General features: G+C 50.6%; 7 protein-coding genes and 1 non-coding gene across 8 annotated transcripts; 4 read left to right on the top strand and 4 right to left on the bottom strand.

Moving 5' to 3' along the window:
* Window positions 1-565: 565 nt before the first annotated feature.
* Aud_005045 (aminotransferase class I/II-fold pyridoxal phosphate-dependent enzyme) lies at window positions 566-1,859 on the bottom strand (the record flags this gene model as incomplete). The annotated part of the gene is made up of 2 exons (XM_043289979.1): window positions 566-1,038; window positions 1,088-1,859. 2 exons carry the CDS (start codon window positions 1,857-1,859, stop codon window positions 566-568), a joined length of 1,245 nt encoding a protein of 414 aa, XP_043145914.1.
* Window positions 1,860-2,559: 700 nt separating this feature from the next.
* Window positions 2,560-5,060, top strand: bioDA (adenosylmethionine-8-amino-7-oxononanoate aminotransferase; the record flags this gene model as incomplete). The annotated part of the gene is made up of 3 exons (XM_043289978.1): window positions 2,560-2,844; window positions 2,892-4,806; window positions 4,888-5,060. The coding sequence occupies 3 exons, from the start codon at window positions 2,560-2,562 to the stop codon at window positions 5,058-5,060; spliced, it is 2,373 nt and encodes a 790-aa protein (XP_043145913.1).
* A 1,088-nt stretch (window positions 5,061-6,148) lies between these two features.
* Aud_005043 (biotin synthase) lies at window positions 6,149-7,387 on the top strand (the record flags this gene model as incomplete). Its single annotated transcript, XM_043289977.1, has 2 exons — window positions 6,149-6,364; window positions 6,419-7,387. The coding sequence occupies 2 exons, from the start codon at window positions 6,149-6,151 to the stop codon at window positions 7,385-7,387; spliced, it is 1,185 nt and encodes a 394-aa protein (XP_043145912.1).
* Window positions 7,388-11,396: 4,009 nt separating this feature from the next.
* Window positions 11,397-12,320, bottom strand: Aud_005042 (uncharacterized protein; the record flags this gene model as incomplete). Its single annotated transcript, XM_043289976.1, has 1 exon — window positions 11,397-12,320. The coding sequence occupies one exon, from the start codon at window positions 12,318-12,320 to the stop codon at window positions 11,397-11,399; it is 924 nt and encodes a 307-aa protein (XP_043145911.1).
* A 2,675-nt stretch (window positions 12,321-14,995) lies between these two features.
* On the top strand, window positions 14,996-16,687 carry Aud_005041 (putative pyridine nucleotide-disulfide oxidoreductase; the record flags this gene model as incomplete). The annotated part of the gene is made up of 1 exon (XM_043289975.1): window positions 14,996-16,687. The coding sequence occupies one exon, from the start codon at window positions 14,996-14,998 to the stop codon at window positions 16,685-16,687; it is 1,692 nt and encodes a 563-aa protein (XP_043145910.1).
* Window positions 16,688-17,378: 691 nt separating this feature from the next.
* On the top strand, window positions 17,379-20,031 carry Aud_005040 (uncharacterized protein; the record flags this gene model as incomplete). Its single annotated transcript, XM_043289974.1, has 7 exons — window positions 17,379-17,945; window positions 18,005-18,152; window positions 18,211-18,535; window positions 18,599-19,152; window positions 19,218-19,339; window positions 19,434-19,759; window positions 19,839-20,031. The coding sequence occupies 7 exons, from the start codon at window positions 17,379-17,381 to the stop codon at window positions 20,029-20,031; spliced, it is 2,235 nt and encodes a 744-aa protein (XP_043145909.1).
* A 1,726-nt stretch (window positions 20,032-21,757) lies between these two features.
* Aud_005039 lies at window positions 21,758-21,836 on the bottom strand. The gene has a single exon. It is a non-coding gene; the product is annotated as a tRNA-Leu (tRNA).
* Window positions 21,837-22,632: 796 nt separating this feature from the next.
* On the bottom strand, window positions 22,633-25,969 carry Aud_005038 (cation-translocating P-type ATPase; the record flags this gene model as incomplete). Its single annotated transcript, XM_043289973.1, has 4 exons — window positions 22,633-23,259; window positions 23,311-25,366; window positions 25,419-25,684; window positions 25,736-25,969. 4 exons carry the CDS (start codon window positions 25,967-25,969, stop codon window positions 22,633-22,635), a joined length of 3,183 nt encoding a protein of 1,060 aa, XP_043145908.1.
* Window positions 25,970-26,689: the final 720 nt, after the last annotated feature.

Raw genomic sequence — 26,689 nt, 5'->3', positions numbered from 1 at the left:
TGCTTTGTTTGTCAACCTCATGATACTCATGCTCTACGGGATGTGAGTGGACGACATGTGTGATTCTGAGGAGATATTATCGTGATCCGGCCGCTTGAGAAGGAGCAACCTCCATTGTTTCCGAGGAAGGAACAACTCGTAGAACCTACTCAAGTAACTAGATTCAGGAGCATATCAGCTAGCTGGCTAAATAAATGCAGCCTTGCTAGCTAGCTAGATGGAATGCATGAGCATCATGGTTGAAGTTACAGTAGAGGAGCTTTCGGATTTATCGTCAGACAGTGAACATGAAGATGCAAAACAAACTCAAAGACACCTAACCGCCTCTCATAACTACCATCAAGCTGGCACCCACACCTTCTACGTCCACCACGGCAACAGTTCTGGGCGCCGCGTCGGCGGAAGGACCGACAGCCTCACTCAGCCCTACACCCACGACAGAAACCAGAGCCTCAGTAGTTCCAGCCGCATCCCTGTAAACTGGGTCCTCTTCAGGTGCGCCAAGACCACGACTTCAGATCCTCTAATACTGCACTTTTTTATATTGGCTAGCTAATTCATCATGTCATAACCTAGCAACTTTCTTCTCCGTCGTCTGGCTCAACCAAACCTTGAACGTATCAACCAGCCCATCAATTTCCTCCAACGTATTACCAGCATGCAGGCAAACCCTCACCCGCTCCCTACCCGCAGGAACAGTAGGTGCCATAATGGCGCGGACCACAAACCCCTTTTGCTGACACGCGGCGGCCAACTGGCGCGGGAAGCGGCTACGCACAGAGAAGATGGGCGAGGTCGGGAAATGGTCCACTTGGAAGGCCGCCGAGTCCCAGGCATCCAATTCCGCAAGGCGGTCCCGGAAGTACGCGACCAGCTGCTGCAGTTTGGTCTGATGCTGCTCCGTCTCTCCCTCTGCAAGGAGCTCGTAGGCCGCGCGTATGGACGCAAGGAAGGGGAATCCCATGGCGGTGGTGTAGATCAGGCTTCGCGCGTAGTTGATCAGGTAGTCTCTTGTGTCGGGGCAACAGAGCACAATTGCTATCCAGTTAGTTCCCTATCATGTAGAGCGGAAAAACGAAGAACTCACCACCGTGACTTGCAAGCGCTTTGCCAAACGTATGCACCCGGATAAACATGCTCTTCTCGACGCCTAGGCCCTGGACAACGCCCGCACCGCGGGGCCCAAACGCGCCTGTCGCGTGCGCCTCATCGACAATAAAGTAGCCATTGCCTCGGGGGAGCAGCCGATCAACCACCCGGATAAATTCCTGGATAGGCGCAATGTCGCCGTCCATGCTGTAGATGGACTCAATGGCAATAAAGACGTTTCGCGAACCCGTCTGGATCAGAGGGTCGTCGGCAATATGTGACTGGAGGACTTCCTCCAGGCTGCTGGGGGAGCTGTGCGAGAACGGCACCCGCTTGCCCGCTCTCGACAACCGCATGCCCTCGCGCGCGCTTGCATGGATGAGTTCATCGTGCACGATCAAGTCCCCTGGCTGGGGAATGCAGGAGAAGACCCCGACGTTGGCGTCGAAGCCGGAGTTGAACAAGAGTCCACTGGGAGCGCCGTGGAAGTCTGCGATGAAATTTTCGAGTTCCTCTGCGTAGGCTGAGTTGCCGTCCAATAGACGCGACCCTCCGCTGGCGAATGGGTACAGCGGGGGAGCTTGGTGCAGGAGTTCTAGAAAGCGTTCTCGAAAGACTGGAGATGTCGAGAGTGATAGAAAATCATTCGAGGAGAAATCTACTGAGGATTGAGGTAACACGGTCAACCGTCGACGAGACGATTTTGCTTCTCTGCGAAGGAGGGCTTGACGCAATGAATCCCGGAGGGACTTGGGAGCGGAAATATCCATTAGTGCAGACTATAGTAGACTCGTGTCACTAACAGATTGTCGGAAAACGCAGTCACACAAGGACAAGCTGGTCTGGGGTAGATAGATAGACTAAGGGAAATAAGGATATGACTGTCCAGGTCCAACACACCAGGGTGGAGCCGGGGATTGGCATGGTTGTGGTGGACTGTGGGCCGGCCACCGGTACTTTCAGGGTTTCATACCTTGTGATAGTGTGACATTGACATATTGTGGTAATATAATAATGATAGTAATAGTAATAGTAATGGTAATAGTAATAGCAATACTCCGGTAGTAATAGTAATAGTAAAATTAAATCATAATAGAATTGTGGTCATTGCTTCCAGAAAGTTAGCACTAGTGTGGACCAACTGAACTGCCAGGAACCTGGACCATCTGTTGGTCCCCAACAACGGGAAACGGGTGGTATTGGCGGGACATTCCTTCGTGCCTTGGTGCCTTAGTGCCTAGTGGGCTGGCAGGGAACCGGATTAGCCTTAGCGCCTGGCGGATGCCTCGGCCAAACCAGTAATAAATTGTATTAACGGCCAGTATTATGGATCCTTGGATGGCAAGATGATTCACCGAGATAGATTGCCCTGCTTATAGTCGGCTATGCGGCTATCATCGACATCATTCACATCTGTACTCTGAATAGTGAGATATCGCTGTACAGGTCACAACACAGGCTGATTATCTGATGCCTCCGGTTCGAGCGGCCTTGTGGCGCACTCTGCGTGCCCACCAAGTTTACGGCGCCAACACAGATGTAGGCAAGACCATTGTGTCCACTATTCTTTGCAATGCGGTACAACGTCGCAAGGCCGAAAAGGCGGCATTCCTGAAACCGGTCTCTACAGGACCATTGGATGAGGCAGATGACAGACATATCCAACGTCATGCGGCCGGCACATTGACCAAATGTCTGTATCAATTCGATGAGCCGGTGAGCCCGCATATCGCTGCTCAACAGAAGAACTTCGTGGTATGTTTGTTAAGCGATTGCTGCCCCGAAGCAAGCTAACGAGATAGATCCCTCGGGACGATGATATCCTCGGCTCCGTGCACAAGACACTCTCCGAATGGGCTCGCACCGGAATCAGTTTCGCTCTCGTAGAGACCGCCGGTGGAGTCCATTCGCCTGGGCCGAACGGTAACTCGCAGGCAGACCTTTACCGGCCTCTTCGTTTGCCAGTGGTTCTCGTCGCAGATTCGCGACTTGGGGGAATCTCGTCTTCCATCTCCGCCTACGAATCTCTACTGCTTCGCGGCTACGATGTTAATTCTGTCCTCCTGTTCCGCGACGACTACTACAAAAACCATGAGTACCTGGGCGACTACTTCCGCAATAAGAGCATTCCCCTTGTTCCCTTGCCGCACCCTCCCAAACGCCCGCGCTCGCAGGATGCGGCGTCCCTGGCGCAGGACGAGGAGGCCATGACAGGCTACTACCAGCAAGTCGCGCAGGAATCAGACGTCCAAGGTCTGTTGGATGAACTCGCGGCGAGAAACGCCGAAAGAATCGATCGGCTAGAGTCCATGGCTAGTCGGGCCCATGGTACGATATGGTACCCCTTTACGCAGCACCATGGCATGACGGCCAAGGATATCACTGTGATCGACTCTGCACATGATGATTACTTCCAAACTTTTGAGTCGAGCGGCAATTCAGATCAGGGTAATCTGCAACCGACCTTTGACGGCTCAGCGTCGTGGTGGACTCAAGGTCTTGGTCATGGCAACCCGCAGCTTGCCTTGTCGGCTGCGTACGCAGCTGGACGATACGGACATGTCATGTTTGCGGGGAACGTTCACGAGCCCGCGCTCTCGTTGGCAGAGCTCCTGAAAGACACTCTCGGGAACCCTCGGCTTCAAAAGGTCTTCTACACCGACAATGGAAGCACGGGGATGGAAGTGGCTGTGAAGATGGGTCTTCGTGCGGCGTGCCATCGCTACGGTTGGGATGCCAGCAAGGAACAGATCAGCATTCTAGGTCTCAAGGGGAGCTACCATGGTGACACGATGGGGGTCATGGATTGCTCGGAGCCGTCGACTTATAACCAGAAGGTCGAGTGGTACCGCGGTCGCGGGTACTGGTTCGACTTTCCTTTGGTGAAACTGTCTCAAGGGACTTGGAAGGTTGAGATTCCAAAAGTGCTGCGAGACTCCTTGGGCGAGGATCTCGAGTTCTCCTCGTTGGACTCTGTATTTGATCTGGAGACGCGTGTCAAATCAGAAGCGGGACAACGCTACAGTGATTTCATACGCACTACGATCGAAGACCTGGTCCACAGGCACGGAATGAAGTTTGGTTCTCTCATCATGGAGCCTATCATTCTCGGAGCCGGTGGAATGCTCTTCTGCGATCCGCTATTCCAGCGATGCCTCGCAGACGTGGTCCGTAGTCGTCCAGAGCTCTTCACAGCCAACGCTACAGATACAAACAGTCCAGGGTCGGAGAAGTCCTGGTCGGGTCTCCCGATCATCTTCGACGAGGTCTTTACCGGACTCTACCGTCTCGGACGCAAGTCTGCGGCATCCTTCCTGAACGTCCACCCAGACATCGCCGTGAACGCGAAACTCCTGACGGGTGGGCTTCTACCTCTTTGCACCACGCTTGCGAGCGAGGAGATTTTCCAAGCATTCTCCAGCCCCGAAAAGAGCGACGCCTTGTTGCACGGACACAGTTATACGGCGCACGCCGTCGGCTGCACGGTCGCAGTGGATTCCCTACGAACCATGACGAAGATGGAAAGCAGTGGGTCATGGAATGCGTACCGCGATAACTGGAAAGCGGTTGATGTATCCGGGGAAGATAATTCCCCGGAGGTCTGGTCGATGTGGTCCCGCGATCTGCTGCGTGACCTGTCATACGCGGACTCGGTTGAGAGCGTTTTCGCAATTGGCACCGTTCTCAGTATCTCGCTGAGAGACGCCCAAGGCGGAGGTAAGTCTAGTCCTTTCCGCATCAATATTATGTCGACCGATTCTAGCCGGCTAACATGTGACGTCGTCTCCACTACTCCAGGCTATACCTCCACCGCAGCCAAGGGTCTACAGCAGAGATTATCTGCGGGCGGGCCAAAGTTTAACGTCCACTCCAGAGTGCTTGGAAATGTGCTCTACATCATGTCGAGCGTCACGTCGAAACCCGAGACTGTACGGGAGTTGGAAGGGCTGCTGCGGTCGGCGTTGCTTTAAAGCCCCGCAAAATAACTAAATAACTTACGTGATGAATGATGAAAAATTCAATCCAATACTCCGTAGATGTAGATAAAGAACCAAGGGTACTCCGGACGATCGTCGGAAAACAAAGGTCCGAATTCGCCAGACCATGGATTCTAGAATCGAGGCTAGAGGTGGAAAGCATGTTAATTTCGAACCAGGAATATCTGCAGATTCTCTTGTGCCGTGCTCTGACGATTCGCTCACCGACTGACCCGACAGAGAGGAAAGGTCAATCCCCAATCAATTTTCAGTACGGAGCATGCTAAGATATTATGAAATCGATTTGCATCAGTCAGAAGATAACTGCCAGTTCCGGTTGCCCGATCAGTCGATTCCAATTGGTCCATCCAGGAATCCACTCAGGGACAGCGGAGCTGTTTCCCGCCAGAATCAGGAACCATCTTCGAATGGATGGAGGGGTAAGACACTCAACGCTGGAGGATCTTCATTCTCGGCCATTTTGGCATTTCAATTACGATGATAGTGAAGAAAAATATGACAGCATGGATGGGTTAGTATTGATTGCAAGCTGTGGATCAGCATACATCATCAGTACTGTATCCCCGCCTCGTAGTATTCGGTACTGAATTCAACCATTGATGGATGCGGTTGGGGTCAACAAGAACTGAATGTACTGTGTACAATTCCGGAGAATAAGGTACGTAGTGACTCATCTATTGCATAATCCAATTCCGTACAATTAGTATTACTTACCTTGCAATCCATTGACTTTCTGGAGTCTCTGCAATTGCTGATTCCAATTAGCGGCAACCTTATTGGATCCTTTTTTCTCCAGCCCCTCCCCACACTCTTCTTCTTCCCTTCTCCTTCTGATCGTGTCATACCGGTGAATCAAACATAGCCAGACGGATCCTCCCTCCCAATTACGTGTGCTATTGTGTTGTCCCTCTTCTCCTTGTCCACACTCCCGAGGTTGGATCCAGAGGCTAGTCCCATCAATTAGCGTCTGTATCGACTGACCATTATCATCGCTCTCCCTTGTGTCATTTCCTATCCCTTCTTCACCATCATACACCATCATACACCACACACCGCAAAACATGTCGCTATCTCTATCGCGGTCCCTGCACAGGGCCCTTCTGAGGCGATCCTATGGCACAGTCCAAGCTCCTCCCAGTGCTGCATCACTGACAGCCAACCGCATTCCTCCCGCCCTCCAAGAAGCAACCGCCGCCACGGCCCCGCGCACCAACTGGTCTCGGGAAGAGGTCCAACAGGTCTATGAGACTCCTCTGAGCCAACTGACTTATGCTGCGGTAGGTCGATCTCACCTTCTTCCTGTCAAGGCATACTGACATACGGACCGATAGGCCGCCGTCCACCGCCGCTTCCATGACCCCGCCGCCATCCAGATGTGTACCCTGATGAACATCAAGACCGGTGGCTGCAGCGAAGACTGTTCGTACTGCGCGCAGTCCTCCCGGTACAGCACCGGCCTCAAAGCCACCAAGATGAGCCCCGTCGACGACGTGCTCAAGGCCGCCCGCATCGCCAAGGAGAATGGCAGCACCCGATTCTGCATGGGCGCCGCCTGGCGCGACATGCGCGGACGCAAGACAAGCCTCAAAAACGTCAAGGAGATGGTCTCGGGCGTGCGCGCCATGGGCATGGAGGTCTGCGTGACCCTGGGCATGATTGACGAGAACCAGGCCAAGGAGCTCAAGGACGCCGGCCTGACCGCCTACAACCACAACCTGGACACCTCGCGCGAGTTCTACCCCTCCATCATCACCACCCGCTCCTACGACGAGCGCCTGCAGACCCTGTCGCACGTCCGCGACGCCGGCATCAACGTCTGCTCCGGCGGCATCCTGGGCCTCGGCGAGGCCGACTCCGACCGCATCGGCCTCATCCACACCGTCGCGAACCTTCCCTCGCACCCCGAATCGTTCCCCGTCAACGCTCTCGTTCCCATCAAGGGCACCCCGCTCGGCGACCGGAAGATGATCCCCTTTGACAAGCTGCTGCGCACCATTGCGACCGCTCGTATCGTCCTGCCGGCGACCATCGTCCGTCTCGCGGCGGGCCGCATCTCGCTGTCGGAGGAACAGCAGGTCGCCTGCTTCATGGCCGGTGCCAACGCCGTCTTCACCGGTGAGAAGATGTTGACGACGGACTGCAACGGCTGGGACGAGGACCGCGAGATGTTTGAGCGCTGGGGATTCTATCCCATGCGTAGCTTTGAAAAGGAGGGGTCCACGCAACCTGCCGTCGAGGCGGCCCCTGCCCCTGCTGCCCACGATAGTGTATCTGCTGCGCCGGCCGCAGCTAGCTCGTAGACACCTAGTATCATGAATGATCAATGATATCAAGCCTGTATATCTTTTTTTTCGCACTGTATCCAAAAATAGTTCATTCGCCATACCAAGATCATTCTGGTTTACGGCTGACTCAACTCCAAAACACAAATCGGTAAATCATGAATCATTGTTCATACTGGAGCACCTTTCCAGTCCAGACATGCCATACTCAAGAAACAACATCAAAAGAAATGAAAGCAATCAGCCACCTGCTAGTCGCATACATTCCAAAGCCCTAATCCGTTCTTTACACCTCTCATTCACCTTTTTATCACACCAAAACACTTTCAGCCCTTCAAAAAACATTTCCTTGCGGTGCGTACACCAATCATTCATAGAAAACGGGAACAAATGGCATGACTCGGAGATCTCCCTGGTGCATTTTGTAAGAATGCAGGCTTTGTCGCGGAGCTTACACTAGGATACCACAAGGTTAGCGCTAAGGCAGTTGCAATAGATTCCAGCGGGAAGGCATCGCTTACTGCTTTCTCAACGTCTTCGCCTATTCTAGGCTTCTTCGCCCCTTCAGGCGTGCCCAGAGGTTCCCCTGGTCTTTTCCGCGACTCACCAGGACTTCCTGATGTTTCGAGCGACAGGCGTTGGCGTTGTGGAGTTGACGTGGGAGGCTCAGATTTCGAAACGCCCGGGCTCGGCTCACATACATTCGAAAGCCCTATCCGTTCGTTCTTCCTAACCCTTGTTCAAGTAACCCATCACGTCCCTAGATTTCCGGTCGCGTTTCGGCGCGAGCACTATGCACAGAGGATCGACTTTTTGGCGTCGAACACACAGTCGATAGCAAATGGAATCCCACCGTGAGGATCAATGTTCGCAGATGTACGCAGGCAATGCATACACCAATGGAGCTGAGGGTGCTTTTTCCACCCAAATGCTGACTGTCATTACAATAGATGGTTTCCATACATGACACCTTTCTTGTCTAGTTGCCTCTACCTTGAAACAAAAGTATGGATCTGTAGAAGTCATCGAAAGATATCCGCCAGCGGGCGACTCTTGTCCCCATTCTCTCTCTAGGTAACTTCAGCTAGATAAAGGGTTCACAAGAGGTCCTCCGGTAATTGAAGTGGGGGTAACGATTACTTCCTGATGGCAGAAGGCGGTTTGGCGTATGGATATTGACCGATCTCAGATCGTCACAAACTGGTATCCGATGTTGCGGCCAGTCTTTGCCAATGGTCCGTGAGTACTGTACGGCTTGTAGGTAGTCACCATCCAACACTCGAGGCTGCTCTGCGGTCGATTGGTTCTGAAAATCAGGCGGGTCGCCATGGCACACGCACACCGTTTTGCTGCTTGCTGCCTTGGCAGCCTTTCTTCTGTTGATTGGTGATGTCTGAGATCGGGATTCTGTGGCTGATGGCCCAAGGAATGGAAGAAAAGAGATTATTGTTTCTCTTCTGCCTGTCTTTGCTGCTTCTCTTTGGATAGGGGTAATGATATGGCATGTGTCACATTGTGCTATTCCGTATATTGCCTTCAAGCATTAAGCTGAAGATTCTCCACTATTCCTGCAGCCGTATTGTTCATCTTAAAAGAAGTAAAAGGCGGTGGTAATGGTGATTGTGATGGTGATGATTGTGATGGTGATGATTGTGATGGTGATGATTGTGATGGTGATGATTGTGATGGTAATGGTGATGGCCAGAGACATATTCGAGATATATTCCAATATGTCATATCTGCACGTATTAGCTTCCTCCAGTCTTACAATAAGGAGGGTCTTGGAACTGAACGTACCAGACTCAAAATATGGAGAAGACCACCAAGCACAGGTGGTAGGGCAGTGCCAACAACCATTCCCTTCTTTGAAGATATAATGTCCTTTGAGAGTATGATGATACCTCTTTCGGATATGGCTTTCGATCGAAGCTGAAACACCAAGTTCCTTGTATCCGTTTTCTAAGACATATTCTCAAAGAGACTTGATTTTGATGATGATGACAATAGCGTTGGATAGTCAGTGGAAGAGCAGTTGAAGGAGAGGGCATGAAGATAAGACACTACAACTGATATAATACATCCACTGATTCATAGGCCTGGCCAGGGTGAATACATGCGTAGATGTATTCACTAGGACCTAGAAGTAAGACATTACCCCAGATATACTGCATTCGCAGGCTCATATGGGTGAAACAGTGAATAGTTACTTAGATATATTCACTTCATACTATCGGGACAGCAGAGTCTGCTTGAGAAAATGTCTTTCAGCTCTGCCTGCTTGCTTCTTCCTCTTCAAACTCTCTTGGTGGCTGCCAGTCGATATATCAGGATATCGATGACTTTACCAGCTACAACTGACAGACTCGATATCTCTTTTATGAAAGAAATGGAACCAATTGTGGTCTTCATTGCTCCTGCTATACTAGACTATTACAGTACTCTTATAGCGGACAAATGATCTGTGTAGAATCCACAACGCCAATTCCACCCACCCGGAAGCTTCCTTCCTTCCGTCCCTCACACCCAACTCGTCGAACTGCTGAGACGGGTGTGTCCCAAGATATCGGGGATGGCGCTCCGGTTGGCCATCATCTGGGCAGAGGCAGAGGCAGAGGCAGAGGCAGAGGCAGAGGCAGAGGCTGCTACACTGATCGAGAAGCCGCTGAGGGAACCATGCAGATACTCAGGGAGCTCCGTAACTCCACTACGGACGAGATCGATCGGATGACACGCCCACCTTCCTGACTCAGGCTTAATATTTTGCCCGAGGATTCAAGTACACGGAATGCACTTTTGTTGACTCGATCAGAAGCATCTCTGGCTGTTCGGCCACAAAGACTTGGTTCAAGTTTTCGACGATCCAGCATGTCTTTGGATGATAAGATTGTCACATTTCCGCGCGGCGTGGATGCTGGACTTCCTTGAAGTATTATTCTGACGTGAAGAAGATCCCATCGTATATCCAAGGATTATACGATGGCGTACACATTCCCCGTTCTCGCATCTTCGTTACGGGACAGACGCCGAAAATGCTGATATCATTTGTCCTGATATTGCTGATCAGTCAGCTGTCAAATGCGATTACGATACGCAATTACGAAAGGCCTGGCTGTGGTGGTCATTTTGCCATATGCAGAAACGTTCGTCCCTACGCCTGCTGCGACAGTAGGCGAGGAAGATCATACAGGACTAGTCACAAGAAAAGGGATCGGGTTCTGTGGCTTCTACAGGCCCTTTTCTGGTTCGACACTGAACTTCTTGCCTTCCTGCAGGGTCAGAGAATGGAAGAGTGTACCTCCAGTCTCAGTAACTTTATCAGCAAATACGGAGACGCGGAGTCTAGACACTGTCATAACATCGAAGCAAATGGTGTTGTTCTTGAGTCGTCGTATCATTTATATGAAGCAAGAAGATCTGAAATCACTGCGTCTGATTGGGTGGGTCAGATCTCTGCATACCTGGAGATGTGGGAGATGAATAGGGAAAGACTGCTTTGAGAGGATCACGAATTGTTCTGGAGGCCGAGGTACAAGAAGAGATCAAGATTCTCTTAGGCGAAGATAGGAACAAGGCGTGGGAATGGATCGCCGATTGGAGAATGGCCGCCTGTTTATCCATTCAGCTCAGCTACACGCTTTTCATAAGATAGATAGGACTAGATTTGCAGATCGAGCAAGCTGCTTATTGATAGGTTTCTGAAGAAGGGCCGTTGCGTACTCATGATCCTGCTCAGGTGGTTATAATCAAGCTTAAGGTTGCTGCGGCGGTGTTTTATATGATCCATCAATACAGTGAACTCTTTCGGGGATGTTTCTAGGTAGCAGGAACACTCTGCTCAGTGTGCCTGAGACTCTCAGTAAAGGATGGGATGCACGGTGACTCCTGAGAGCTTGGTGGATATGTTCAACAAAGTAATCATGATTGCGTAGCATGTTGTTCATTAAAGGATTCTAGTAAAATTAAGTAGCTAATATGGTCCCTATAAAGTAAATAGACAGACACCAAAACTCCCCGCAGAATGATGAAATTAGGATGACCAGGCTGCTCGACACTTCGGGCAGGACGGGCAGACAGTATTCCCACTTGGGGTTCGAAATGTACTCTGAGTAGCAAGCCACACGTCGATACAGGCTTTGTGGTAATTAGTGCCGCACTCGTTTTTGCAATATACAATGTCGTCAAGGTCAAGGCCGTCTTCTTCGGAGCCATCGTGCTCGTTGTCGGACTCTGTGTCGGACCCTGTGCCCGCCACATCGTTATCATTTTCATCATCGCTGTCTTCTGATTCTTCGGCGTCTTCATCACTGTCTTGTTCTCGTAGAGGACACATGCAGATGCCACAGTCTCCTTCAATTGGCTTTCGAGTGGTCCTTCTGGGCTCACTCTGAGGCACGGTTGGCTCTGCCACATGAGTCTCAACGGCTGGCGACGAAGACTCTGCAGATGGCCGGCTGGCAGAAGGTTCAGGTTCAAGTTCAGGTCCAGGCTCGTCCTCCCTGTCTCGCTCTTCTTCTTCTTCCTCCTCTTCTTCTATTTCAACAACAGCCGACCTGTCCGAGACACGCTGCTCGCCCGCTGATCCAGCAGCAAGCGGACGTGCGCGACTCTCCGCATACTCCCGGAGCGATTTCAGCACAGCAGCTAGAAGACTCTGCTCCTTGAACGCCCGCAGCTTAGCCCGCCAGTTGCTGACCAGGCTGTCAGCCTGGTTTTGGTGGAAGCGTGTGCAGAGGACTAGCGGGGCTAGCTCGATGAGCAGACTGTCGACGGATAGGCCGCGCTGTAGGAGTCTCGTGCCCTCGTTGAGCAGGCGGGCAGCCTTGTCTCGGTTGTCCTTCCTTGTTGGCAGCCTGCAGCGGCGCCGTTTGGATGGGGCGTACCCGTAGCAGTGGCTTTCACATTGGGGGTAGACTTCGAGAATGGTAGATAGATCGGGGTAGGAGTAGGACATTGTGCTGCTAGAAAAGATGATTACGAGGATTTAAGGTGAGATGTCAGTTGATTTAGAGTGTCCTCTGTTGATCTGAAAACAAGAACGACACAGATATCTCGGGCCTTATATGCCATTCTCTCCCATACACCTTCAACAACCAACAGACACTATCCAGCTTCACGATCATGACGACACAGCCACTGGCAACTGCTAGAACTGCACTGACTGTGCCACAGCACGCTACGTGTCTGAAAATATCCAAAACCAAGGATCATTAACCTCAAGGGGAAAGGCACCAAGGCATCCAAATTTGAAACCCTGCTTGCTGATATCAACAGCCAATTGCACTGGCCTGGTGCAGCCACATCGCTCATCTTAGGCCACGCCAGTTCACTGATAATTCAGGCATCGACATTCTTGGGCGCTTGCGCAGTTAGCCTTGTGCCAACACTTCGAGGAAGATAGTGGCTTGTATGGTTACATCTGGCAGACGCTCCATTCCACAATCGAGCGAAGTGTGACACACCTGCCAGGGCGAGAAGTGCGCTATCTGCAGGTCACGACTCGCGTGACTGTACTAAGATAGTGTTGGTTACTAACGCCAGTGACCACAAGTGCCCCAAGTCCGGCGCTTAGCAGGGATCTAAGGTCCTTACCCCAGTCTAGCCCAGTTTAGCCCAGTTGCGGATTGATCATTTGGCTGTGGGGCTTGGGCTTGGGCTTGGGCTTGGGCCTGGATGCTCGAAATAGCTCCAGTACCCTCCCTTGAGGCGGTGCATTGTCCAGGGTATCAAGGCCGTAATGGGAAACCGCGTGGGTTCGAATCCCACTCTGGGCGTGGCAGGCATTCCGATGGTTAACCAACTCAGAGGCCGGATCAAACTGTGCTGATTATCTATGCCGAATAGGCTATGTACCTCCGTCTGTCGGATTGCAAGTATGAGTCTTTTTTCCCTTTAGTTTTTACCCACTGTAGCTTCTCTTGAATATGGTGGACATGATAATAGGCCCAGGCATGCTGGCCTGTTTCAAGTGAAAAGGGATAATAAGGTGCTTAGTTCTCTCAGTCACGCCATATCAATATCATCATCAGTGGCTTTCGTAGTCAGCTTCTGCTTTACTCATATAACCGCCAGAGAGGGCAGGGTTCTGTCGACTATAGGATACCCTCGACGCATGACCGAGAGGTGGATATCGCTAACGAGCCTACGCACGATCCCAATCTTCAATTTTCACTCCAAGCTTGGAGAAAAGTCCGGATCTTCCTCGCGATTTGCTTCCGGTCAAGACAGCTTTCTAACACAACATCTCCTCCTTTCTGATATTATCCGTATTCCCTTGAAACTGTTGCGACTCGCCTGCGACAGGTGCTGATCAGTATTTCCCCACTGCTACCTCAAAGGCCTAAGGATATTGACCGGATCAACCTCTATAATTCTCGAAGAGTGTGCTTGGCTTCTATTTGAGGCGGACGGTCAGTGCTGCGATGACTGCGATAGGAGGACGCTAATATTAACGGGAGGAAGCGCTGATCCACTTGCCGGAAAATCAGGGGCTATCTGTTAGGTATTGCTTGGTTTGCTGCCGCTCATCTGTATATAGCTGGTCTCAGATACTATCAGGAATATCGCCAATGGTCTCTATGACACCCCTTGCTCTATAATATTGACAATGGGCCGCATGTGGTGCGTTCTTAATTTGTAAATAGGCCAGCTGCACCGGTGGAACAAATATGGTCACTCCATACTCGACACAAGCTGGAAGCCCAATCGCAAACCAGCTCTGTCAGACTCTGGTTCCATGGGTGGAACGGATCCTGCACTCGGCCGGTGCCAGGCAAAGGTCAGACCTACCCCAGAGATCATAAGATCATAAGATCTTTAGAGGCTACCTGGTCATTTAGCCATATACCGATGACACCATTATTACCATCGTTGATTTTCAACCTGATGCCAAGATCGGCAACGTCCGCCCTGCATCCCCCGCGATCCATGTCGGCCCAAATAGTTCAAGCTAGAGTCTAGGCTAAGGCTAGTCTTCCGTACAATAGCCTCTGGCTATTGTAAAGGGTTTAAATCTCCACATCCACTCTGGCAGAGGCATGACATACCAGTCAGGGTATAGAATGCCATGTTTCCCAGAGTGGCCAGTTAATTACAGTCTTTGGAATACATGGGTAGGGTAATGCTAGCATTCCGTAACAATTCTGATTCTGGCGAATTGAACGACAGTACTTGCCTGGGACGCATTATCATTCGAAAATGAGGGCTCAGTATGTTGTTGTACAAGGCCGAGAAATTCAACGACGTGCCGACGCGCAGGCCATTCCTTTCGAAAGAAAACGGGGTTATAGCCATTCAGGTTTCCATTCATCCAATGGGCTGGGAGGGGTCTAAACATTCCTCGGCTCCGAGCCTCTGATCAGCTGTGCAAAGGCGTCATTGACTTTATTGTCTTGACTTTATCGCCATGATCCATGGATCTGATGTTTCGACGTCATGCCAACCTCCGCTCCTCGTGTTTTGACGTCTAGTTGAGATCGCGAGGCCTTTTAGTCTGCACCAAGGATCTCCGCACAATGTTAAGCAACAAATTGTATCTTCCATACTTGTGCCGGGTATCAGCACACAGTGACAATAGTCAGCCAGGTTGAGCTCTTGTCGTCTAATGCGAAGAATACTAAAGACGGCGAGATGACTACTGAAGGCGAAAAGTTGAGACTGGTCATCATTGGTGGCGCGCGGGGGGGAATGTCAGCAGCAGTTCGGGCACGGCGGCTGGATGAGAACGCGTCAATCGTCGTTATCGAACGAGCCTCCTACATCAGTTACACAAATTCGTTTGTGCCTTTCAGCTTGGGCGGTGTCATTGAAAGGGATACGCTGATCGCAATGCAAACCCCCGCAGGGCTCAGTGCTCGATTCAACCTGGACGTGCGGGTTTGTACCGAGCTTGTCAGTATCTCAAGGGAGCATCATTCGGTTACCGTGAGATGTCGGAAGACCGACACCACCTATGATTTACCGTACGATAAGATGATCCTTGCGCAAGGCGCAGATCCCGCGGTTCCCCCTATTGCAGGTATAAGAAAAGCCAATGTGTTCCCGTTGCAGACCCTCGCTGATCTGCAGACCATCCGATCCTTTGTGGTGCAAAATGACTGCCGTGAAGTAGTCATCCTGGGCGGGGCGTTCGCGGGCCTCAAAGCCGTGGAAAGTCTGTACAGCTTCGGCCTACGTGTCAGCGTGGTTGAGGCTGGTGACCGCCTCTGTCCGGAATTTGACCCGGATTTTGCCAATATCATTCAGAAAGAGCTCACGAAGAAGGGAGTCCAGATCTATCTCGGGTCGGAGTGTCAAATGATCGCAGAAGCAGATACCAGCGACCGGTGCTTCGTGGAGTTATGCGATGGCTCTAGCCTCTCCGCGGACCTGGTAGTCGTAGCCACTGAACCCGAGCCTCGAGTCCGGCATGCTAAGAACGCAGGCCTTGCGGTCCGGAAAGGGATTGTGGTCAATGCATTCATGCAGACAAGTGATCGTGACATATATGCGGTCGGCGGTGTGGCGGAGGTTATGAACAGTATCTCCCATATGCCTCAGGTGTCGTCCATGAGCGGGCCCTTGAATCGTCAGGGTCGCCTCGCAGCGGATCACATCTTCAAACGAGCTACGGCTTACCCTGGCACCTGTGGCACCCGTGTCTACCACGTCTTCCACTTGACAGGGGCTATCACTGGGCTCTCAGTGTCCGACCTCAAGCAGATTGGGTACGACCCTCAATCTGTGACCATCCACCAGCCGGACCATGCTGGATACTTCCCATCGTCTCAGCAGCTGACGTTAAGAGTGGCCTTTGAACCAGCGAGTGGCGTCTTGCTGGGCGCTCAGATTGTTGGACATTCTGGCGTGGACGGCCGCATCGATGTGCTAGCGACAGCCATTCAGGCCGGGATGACCGTGTTCGATTTGGAGCCTCTCGAACTCTCCCACATGCCACAGTACGGCTCAGTGAAGGATCCAGTCAATCTGGCCGGCTCGGTGGGAAGCAACCTGATACGTGGGGACCTCCATACAGTCCATCCTCAAAACCTCCATGGCCATCTCCATGAATGGCAGGTTATTGATGTGCGGTCCGCAGAGCATTTTGCACAAGGCCATCTACCACTCGCTCGAAACATTCCGATCGACTCGCTAAGGTCAAAATTGGATGAGATTGAAAAGGAACGCCCCGTACTGATCTGCTCTAGAGTAGGCTATCATGGATACCTGGTCTATCGAATCCTAGTGCAGTCCGGCTATCGGGCTGCGAATCTCGACGGCGGATTGAAGTTGTTTACAGATGGTGGATATCAGCCAGAATTAGTAGTAGACGCGCCAGAATGAGGGGCTCAATCGTGATTGATCTAGTGGTTCTATATGCTTTTATTTCCTGGCATTAAATTTAGGACTGGACAATTGAAACTACCGAATTTCGCCTCCAAGGCATGATCTCCCATGGGAACCACCAACAGATCTGACAAAATCAAAACCCAAATTAACAGCCTACAGAAGCTGAGGTCTAAGGGTTTGTCTCAGTGTCTCACCCCCGCCCAGCCATTAACCAGCTGGCGCATAGCTTAATCGAGACAATCACAGTGGGGGCCCAACAGCACTTACAATCGCGGGCTTCCGACCATGGATACAGACAGCAGACTAATCTAGACTGTTCAGGCCAATCCTCTCACATTTAAGCTTCACCACATTGTTAAGCTTAATAAGGGCATTATGGTTCGTGAGTTCGCTGAATGCGGAAGTACTTCGGCAGTTTTGGTACCAAGTGTGTTCTGACTAGATCTCATGATCAGACTTTGCCATCTAAAACTTCAGATTATATCATGGACGTATGTTGACCATTTGATCCTTCTTTGTCTGCTTTGCTCTACCATTCATATAGTTATACTGAGAGATTCGACCTGATCACCGAGCGGACAGATCTCTAGACGCCCACACCAGATATTGGTGAACATAGCATTCAATCAAGACATTTTTTCGCCCTCTCTGGGCCTCACTCAAGTAATTTCTTTAAGACCTAGCCATGGTTTCCAGCGGCGATAAACCCAGCTCTGTAAAGGACGCTTTCGCCAAGGTGCAGACTGCACCGCCCGTTCAGAAACGGGTTGACCTCTTTCGCAAGCTGATAAAAGATCTGGTTCCGGATCCAGTCGCGGACCCAAATATCCCAAATGCCCTCTTTGAGAAGAACTGGGCAGAAGATAGCGAAGTGGTAGATGAAGATTTCATTCGGCAGATCATCCAGAGCCTTAAAGCGACTCATGAAGACCTATGGACGCACCTGCTCGAAACATGTACTCCCAACCAGAGCAAAATGCTCGAGGAGTTTACTGCAAACTCCAGGGTGCACGAAATTTCTCACCTTTTTGACTTAAGCTCCACCAGAGCAACCCGTGAGGGTCTCCAAAATATGGAGAGAGCAAAACAGGTTCAACTTCCTCTCCCCCAAGCCATCGAAGGTGGCCGAAAACCGTGGGAACAGAGGTTCAAGAACAAGCTGGAGAAACTGTTCCACCTACGCGCTAAGATGCCACCAGAGACAGTTGATATCGGCCTCTTTGAGGATCCCCAGCGCTCAACCCCAGTTCTGGTATTCCACACCCCCTTTCCTCCATATGTCCAGTTCTCATGTTGCTAACAACCCGACAGACTTATGAGGGCGCTGAGTTCTCTAACTGGGGACGAACCGTCGAGAACCAGCCCGTCTACACATGCGTCCCGAAGACAAATTACGGAGTACAGCAAATCGTGCTATATGCTACAAGTAACAACCTGGGAGTTCGCGTGTCTGGCTATCGTACGTGTTGTCTCTTGGGTAGAACTTTACATGAGGACTGAAATTAATACTCTTCTAGGCCATTCTTGGTCCCCAGTTTTTGCTCGTGACAAGGGATGTATGCTCATCTCTACTCTGAGTCTACACCAGGCAGGACAACTTCCCAACGTGGAATCCCTTGATCCTCTCTGTCCCATTCTTTTTGGGGACAAGCCTACATTGCTCAATTCAATCACGGAACTAGGCCCTTTGAAAGAAGATCCGACCAAGTCACTAGTCCGCGTGGGTTGCGCGACAACCAATGAGCAGTTTCGATACTGGTGTGTAAAGACAAAGCGCGTAACGTTACCCCTTAATGTGATTATGGTAGAGATTACCTTTGGTGGTAGCAATGGTCCGATCTGGTATGTGACAATAATCCCGTTTTCCGAAGACGAAAAGCGAGCCACACGCTGACACTCACCCAGCCACGGAGCCGGTATCAGACATAAGACACTGAGTGACCTCGTCTATGCCATCGAGTATGTGGATGTGCACGGTAAGCTGCAGATCATCACCCGAGCCGATGACGACTTTCTCTCTGCAGCCAGCGGCTGCTTTGGCTTGCTCGGGGTCGTCACCCATATCACCCTCGTAGTCGACAAGATGACATACGCGGCCATGACCCCCCAGAAGCAGTCAGTGATCGATGCCATACCGCCTCCAGACAGCCTTCGGGCGCGCGTCCCTCCACCGCTCAACCAGCCTCGTACGCCCGAGCAGATCCGGCGTGCCCAAGAGGAATTCGAGAAGAAGGCTGCCGAAGAGTACTACTCAGAATGGTTCTGGTTCCCGTATTCTGACGAGGTTTGGATCAATACATGGTCCACTACTGAAGCACCTCTAGGTGTGCAGGACTATCCGGATCATGAAGAAATTGCCGTGCAATGGCTTCAGGCTATTGCAATAGAGGCTCTACAATACCTCGCAAAAGACACGAATACTGCGGAAATACTGCCATTGTTACGGACTACCGCAGTCTGTAAGTGCAACTTCTACCCCGGCACTCGTATACTCGAGAGATCCACCTAATCCTATGAAATACAGCGAGACTAGGCATGGCTGCACTGCCTGCCGGCAAAGAAATCAAAACGTGGCTCCCAGATGCGCTTCACTTCAGAAGAGCGATTCAAAACACGCGTGTCCGGGATATGGAACTTGAGATACCCGTAAGATGATCAACCCATCTTTTGGCTTATTCTTTTCCTATAGTATCCGTCGGCTAGTCCCATGTCAGACATTTGCTAAGTATTCATGTTGCAGCTCCCTCATCAATCAGATAACCTCGATAAACCCGACTTCACCATTGTCCAACACGCCTGGTGGGAAGCCATCATCAAGGCGTATGAACACACAGACAAGTGCCCGATGCGCTTGCCTCTCGAGCTGCGAATTATGGGAGACAGCGATGTGCTGATGGCGCCTCAGCGCGGCAATCGTCTCGGAACAGCCTCAATCGAGGTCTTGACGCTACAAACGGTAACCCAGTATTGGGATGCATTTGCGCAAGAGGTCCTCGACAAATGGATGGAGCTGAGAGAATGGAAGGGGCAAAAGCTCAACATCCGGCCCCATTGGGCTAAAGAATGGTGGGTTACCATCCTCTCACTGTCGCACCACGGCATGGTCTCGTTCCAGGATATTTATCTGACGGCATCTCTTATACAGGCAACAATTCAAAGTGGATGGCAAGCCCTTCCGCGACTATCTCAAGGAAGAGTGCTATGGCGATGTAATCCCCAAATTTAATAAAGTGCTTACACAAATTGGTCAGACGCAAGGTTGGCAAAGGCAGGATCTGAAGAGAGTGTTCTCAAATGGTTTGTTTGATTATATTTTCTTTGACGATATTGACGTTTAAAGTGTGCTATAAGATGCTATTTATTCTTCTCTGTGAAATTTCATCTACGTCATGTTATATAATCCTGAGAATTGTATAGCTTGAGATTGAGTACAAGTTCTTGCTACTATATAAAGACAGAAATTCTCATATAATCATTGCACAACATGCATAGATCAGTTGCTCATGTATACTAGTTGTAGTCAGGTAAAACTAACGGTCCGTCTTGTCCTATAAACATGAATCATGGTTTGCTAGGCCTGGAGGCTGATACAAAGACTGACCAGAGTCCCCTTTCAATACCCTCTTCACGTTGTCCAAGACCGAAGAGGACACATTCCTTGTATGGCCTCCTTTCTTGACCGTGGGTCTGTGTCTCAAAAGTTTACATGTTAGGCACAGGCTGACAGGTTGAGCATTCAGTATTATCTCAAGTTGATATCGGAAGATACCCTCCATAATCGCACCGGTATGAAGCTGCCCAATAGATTCCCTGCAAACATCCACCTTGAGTCCCATCTGCTCTCTGCGCCGTCTCCTCTCTCACACCTCAACACTTCGTCTCACCTGCTCTTCTTCCCCCATTTCATCCATCCTATACACCGTAAGCTTCTATTTCTTTTCATCTCCAAATCTCGTATACATCTCCTTACCTATACCATTAGCCAGGCACAGATACGGCTCGTCCCAGAATCATACTCCACATCATACGCGAGGATATCAGGGAAACCATGGACAAGCGCGTCAAGATGATTATCGCTATTGTGTCACTTAATTTCCCAGGGCAATAACAAAGTGTACCTCAAACTTGCATCCACGCAATAGCAGTATATTGCATACTTGGATGATACACTCCTCACTTCTTTTCCTCATCATGGAAGCTAATGGGATTCACAGTAGAATCTGATAGTGATTACAATTGGCAAAGTGAGATGTTTATGTCCGGTAGGAAAGACATGCAGATACAAAAAGAGGATGTCCATCCCTGACTATACGAAGAGTGGTAATCGGGAACATGAAGACGAGTGAAGCACTTGTCAATTGCAAAGGCTTATAGGACTAGTGTCCCTCCTTCCAAACGCGAAGACCAAAGCAGATAGACTCTCTTACAGAGAACCACAAGCCTAATACTTAACTCGATAATGGCCACCCGTCTCCTAGTTCTTCAAACATAAAACCCACGGACAGAGAGGTCAGACCACTCTGCGACACTTGACTTTGGAGCCTTACAGGATGACTCAGAGAGTGCTAATAACCCCAGAAGCGGGGAATTCCATTAGTGCTGCATGTCCACTCTATACACGGCAATTCTGCGCTGTGAGAGTGTGACTCGTTCAGCTTAGCATGACATAGCCGAAGCAGGCCTGCTTTGAATGTTGCCATATGAAATAATATGTACTCTCAAATGACTTACAAGTAACCTCAATTAATCTACTATCGCAATGTGAGGTTCCATGGTATTATAGCGGCTTTTGTTGTGGTATTTGTTCATCTATTATCTGACTTCAGGGATACATGATACCTCTTGCATCCGGAGTGATAAAAGACTTCAAACAGCTGTATGGACGTTCCATTCTATTGTACAAAGTCTATGTGACCCACATACATTCAACAGAGTGCATTGGGTGTGTTGCCATGCAAGATGCATCAGGAAATAAAATAAAATAAAATACAGAAATACAGAAATACAGAGGTATAAAAATACAACAAAATACAATAAAATACGAAAAATAAAAGAAAAGTATAATGACAAGAGTGGGATTCGAACCCACGCGGTTTCCCATTACGGCCTAAACGTAACGCCTTAACCACTCGGCCATCTTGCCCGGTATTGGAAGTTGTTTTTAGTAATTTACTATATAACCATGAAATTTATACGCTTTTTTCCAGATCTCGGGTCTGAAATGCTGAAGAACCACTATTTCTGCTAGTAGAAACACTTTGAACTCTTTCAGGAAAAATAATATAATATATAAAATTATGCCTTTATGGATCTATTTAGGTACTGCTGTCTAAATTATACTTGTTATCTGGTTATTGTTGTTGTTGTTGTTGTTGTTATTGTTGACCTGTCTGTCATTACGGAAGGGTTGGGGTGGAGGCCTCTGGGATATATATTTGGGGTGGGAAGTTGTAAGCTATCAACTGAGAAGTGAATATGAACGAACCCATGTGGATGCACCAAATTACCAGGAGTTATGGTTAGGTAGGGCGATAAGTATCCATACTGAAAATCATACAATCAAATCATAGTGAATCAGAATAAATATGATAGCAGTTGAATAAGTTATCAAAATTATACTATATTAACTGGAGTAGGGGGGTACCATTGCACTTTTGAGAACATGCTCACCCAACAGTCTAAGTACATTTCCTGCTATAGGTAGTAGCAAGCACAATGCCATGTGGCCATATAGGCAGACTGCAGCCCCGGAGGTCCGTTGTCATATAGTCAGTTACCCATGAATTTGCAGAAAAGGGTGGAAAAAAAACGAGTGAAAGAACTTTAAGCACTACTTCTATTCATGATCTATACCACGTTGCTCGATGGAGGCTAAATGCAAGACCACACAGTAGCTTCCCTGCCCTCCAATTGCTGTTATCCAGGGCCTATTGCAAGATCTAAACCATCGACTTTTCCACGTTCAGGTCACCTGTTGCTTGGGTCTCGGACCTGCTCATGGTGGTATATCGACTAAAGTCCCGGAGCATCCTCTCTCTGCCAGTTTCCTTTGGACTGGCCCTTCTGAAATAAATGCGCTTGCACCACTTCCAAGCCTCGCAGCCAAGGAAGAAAAGAATCGCTTCGACAAACACCACACCCCACTCCCAGGATATCCCGACATGTTTGAAAACAACGTCATTAATCACAGGGATGTACAGAATAGGGAAGGTCGTGATGAATCCGATCATGATGCCGCTGAACAGAAACTTGTTGCGCCAGACGTCAAACATCCACTGGGTGAAATAGCGCTTGGAACCGGGCTGCATGCGGAAGAAGCTGCGGCGCATATCGATCATCTCCCAGGCGAGGAAGAGAGCGAACCAGGTCATGCACACGAAGGTGGTGGCTCGGGCGCGGAACACACCGTCGCATTGTGGGCTGTAGTCGCTGTTGCAGCCTGAGGCCAGGTTACCATCTCCCCAGGCGAAGAGGACAAGCGAGAAAGAGGCGAGACTGAGAGCCGCCATCCAGACGCCGTAGACGATGGTGTCGACTATGACTTCCCAGGTGAAAATACCTTGTTTCTGTTGCCGTCAGTATGTTTGATCAAGCCCAAGAGTCGCTGATGTACTTACGCTTTGAGGAGGACGGTCCATGATATCTGGAGCGGCGATTTCCATGCCCAGTCCCATATCAGGGAGACCGGAGGTGATCATGATGATCCACAGAATTTCGACAGGAGCAATAGGGAACACAGATTGCCCGTTGTCATCTTTGAAACAGAGACCGATGAGAAGCGTGAGGGCGAGACCGACGTTTTCCGCCAAGAGATGCAAGACGAATTTCTGAATATTATCGAAGATACGACGACCTTCCTCAATCCCGTTGATAATTGAAGCAAAGTTATCATCAGTTAACACCAGCTCCGATGCATCCTTGGCCACATCGGACCCTGACTGTCCCATAGCGATTCCAACATCTGCCCGCTTCAAGGATGGCGAGTCATTGACTCCATCACCGGTCATTGCCGCAAACCGACCCCGACGATGAAGGGCATCAATCATCCGAACCTTTGTATTGGGAGCGCAGCGAGCAATCACAGCGGGAAGAGTAGGCAACTCATCGATTTCCTGATCTGTCAATTTGTCGAACTGACTGGCAGTCATCACCATGGCGTCAGCCACATCTTTTGCAAGGCTGTCCATGTCCGCTGGAATGATGCCAACCTGCGCTGCAATGGCTCGCGCAGTACCGGGGTGGTCACCCGTGACCATGTGGACCGAGATCCCAGCGCGATAGCACTCGTCAATAGCGCCTGCAGTCTCAGGCCGGGGAGGGTCGTACAGGCCGATGAGTCCACAGAAAGTGAGATCTTTCTCCACTTCTTCACGAGCAGGGACATCTTCCCCTTTGACAGGGTCGGGATTCTCCCGGCAGGCGAGGCAGAGAACCCGCAAGCCCTCCTTTGCGAGAGCTTCCATGTTCTGTAAGATTTCATCTTTGATATTCTCATCTAAGGCGATCGGGTCGGAACCAGCTGTCCAGGTGACGGTGGTGCAAGCCTCGAGGACTCGTTCCACCGCGCCCTTGGTGAAGATCATCTCCCGGTCATCATTGCTGTTCTTGAAGATGACGGACATCTTCTTCACGGTGGAATCGAACGGATATTCGGCTTTTTGGCGCCAAACAGGCTTCTCGCCTTTGGTCCAGCGATCGCGTCCCCAATCAAAGCGAGAGGCAAATACCTGAATTGCAATATCGGTGGGTTCACCACGGGCCTGCCATTCATTGTGCTCAGACTTGTGCACATGGGCCAGATTGGCCATTGCGGCCACGTTCAAATACTGCTCCAGGAGAGGATTGTCCCTGAGCAGATCGTCCGGACTGGAAGGCTCTCCTTGAGCGTCAGGACCAACTTTGACTGGCGGGTCAGGCAGCAGGCTCAGGTCACCCTCTTCTGGGTTCAAGGGGTTATTAGACGCCCCAACCGAGTAGGTGCCGACAGAGGGAATCCAAACCCGCTTGGCGACCATGCGCCCCTGGGTGAGGGTTCCCGTTTTGTCTGAGCAAATGTTAGTCACAGCGCCCAGGGCTTCAAGGGAATCAAGCTTCCGGACAATGACATGTCTTTCAACCATTTGCTTGGTGCCAACCGCCATGGTGATGGTCAGGACCACCACCAGGCAGGCTGGAATCATCGCAAGACCCGTCGCGACTGCGTAGATGATGACCTCTTTGTCATTGCGGAACCCATTGACACCCATGACGATAATGGCGAAGATGACAGCAATGACGAAAAGCGCCAAAGCCAGTTTGGAGAGTTTGCGTTGCAGCGGTGTGCCAACATTAATTCCCAGGAATCGTCCCACGGCGTCTGTGCAGGTCAGGGTCCATGCCTGCACGTACCATCGTTTCTTGGTTTCTCCCTCAGGTCCGCGCTTGACGGGCCGCTTCCTAGAGTCGCTGGCGCGAAGAGCAGCGGCGATGGCCCCAATCTCTGTTTGCATCCCGGTGCCGATGACAACGCCCCGAGCTCGGCCTCTTGTCACCGTCGAGGAACTATACGCGATGTTCAAGCGATCGCCGGGCCCCGTGTCCGGGTCAAAGGTTGTATCGACCTCTTTCTGCACTGGTAGCGACTCGCCAGTCAGGAGGGCCTCGTCTGTTTCGAAATTCATAGCATCAACGAGCCTATCAACTGTTAGCGAACAGAATGGTGCCTGTCTGGTAACCTCATACGCACCGAAGATCTGCAGGAACCGTGTCTCCAACCTTGAGTTCAACCATGTCCCCAGGGACAATCTCGTTGGCAGGAATGGTATTGGTTTTGCCGTCACGCGTGACGGTTCCGGTGGGAGAACTCAACGATCGAAGGGAGTCCATTGTCTTTTCTGCGGCATAGTCTTGATAGACACCTACCACGATGTTTAAAGCGATGACAGCTCCAATGACACCACCTTCGATCCAGGATTGAATGCCGAAACTGACCGCCATGGCAATGATAAGGACCTGCTGTCGTCAGTTGTCTGTCATGATCTGTGGAACAATTGAGAGACTAACCAGAATCATGGCATTTGCAATCTGCCTAATAACAATCTTGACCATTGAAACACCCTCTCCCCCTTCCAGCTCATTCGGGCCATACTGTTGGAGTCTTCGCTTCGCCTCCTCCAATGTCAGACCCTCGTCTGGATCGACGGCCAGCTCACGAAGGACATCCTCATAGCGAAGAGCGTGAGGAGGCTGAGACAAAGCCTGAGAGTTGTCAGATGATTGCTTCTTCTGAGCACCCATGTTATAAGGAAAGTTCTATTCCAGTGAAGTTATCTTAAGGAGGCTTCATGTATATCGTATCTTCAAGCGAGTGAGAGTCCATACACAATGAGTTTAAACCAACTTTGAAACTAAAGCCTGGATTGCAGAATCAGATTTTCTTTCTCTTCCCTTGCGGGGGTATCGCGACGTATTTAAAGTCACGATATCTCACTCAACCACCGGGAACCCCGAACCCCCCTATGACGCGAACTGTGGTTCCAATCTTGGCACCCTTATCAATCCGTACTCGTTTACACTACACACCAATCACATTCCCAACCCTTCGCATACATAGAGGGAATCGATCCAGAATCTTGGCCGAATTCCTTGGGTCGGTGCGCGAGCGTTTGCCGCTTCCCGGCCCGATGACGCACACGACAACAGACACGGCCGACATCCCACCCACGTGAGCCCCTTCGGCCAGGTGATACCAAGAAACTGCCAAGCCTCACGGCGAATAAGTGGCCAATCCTTTTGGAGTACCCGGTATGATTGGCTGAGCAAGGCAGCCGCGGCGCAATCCGGAACCACCGTGCCAAGAGCGGGAGCCTTGGCGGTCTTGGGGTTATTTCCCGCCTGGCCGGTCCTGGGGGGTTCCTTTGTGGGCTGAGAGCCAGTGACAGCCCTAAATGCAGGCTGGTCCCCCTCGCCAGACGGCGCCCGACGCCCAACACGGCCTGTGCTATTTTCCCTAGTGTT

This window comes from Aspergillus udagawae (assembly GCF_001078395.1).
Source record: "Aspergillus udagawae IFM 46973 DNA, scaffold_3, whole genome shotgun sequence".
Taxonomy (NCBI): domain Eukaryota; kingdom Fungi; phylum Ascomycota; class Eurotiomycetes; order Eurotiales; family Aspergillaceae; genus Aspergillus; species Aspergillus udagawae.
Note: the sequence above shows the minus strand (reverse complement) of the source record. Positions and strands in the feature narration are given on the sequence as shown.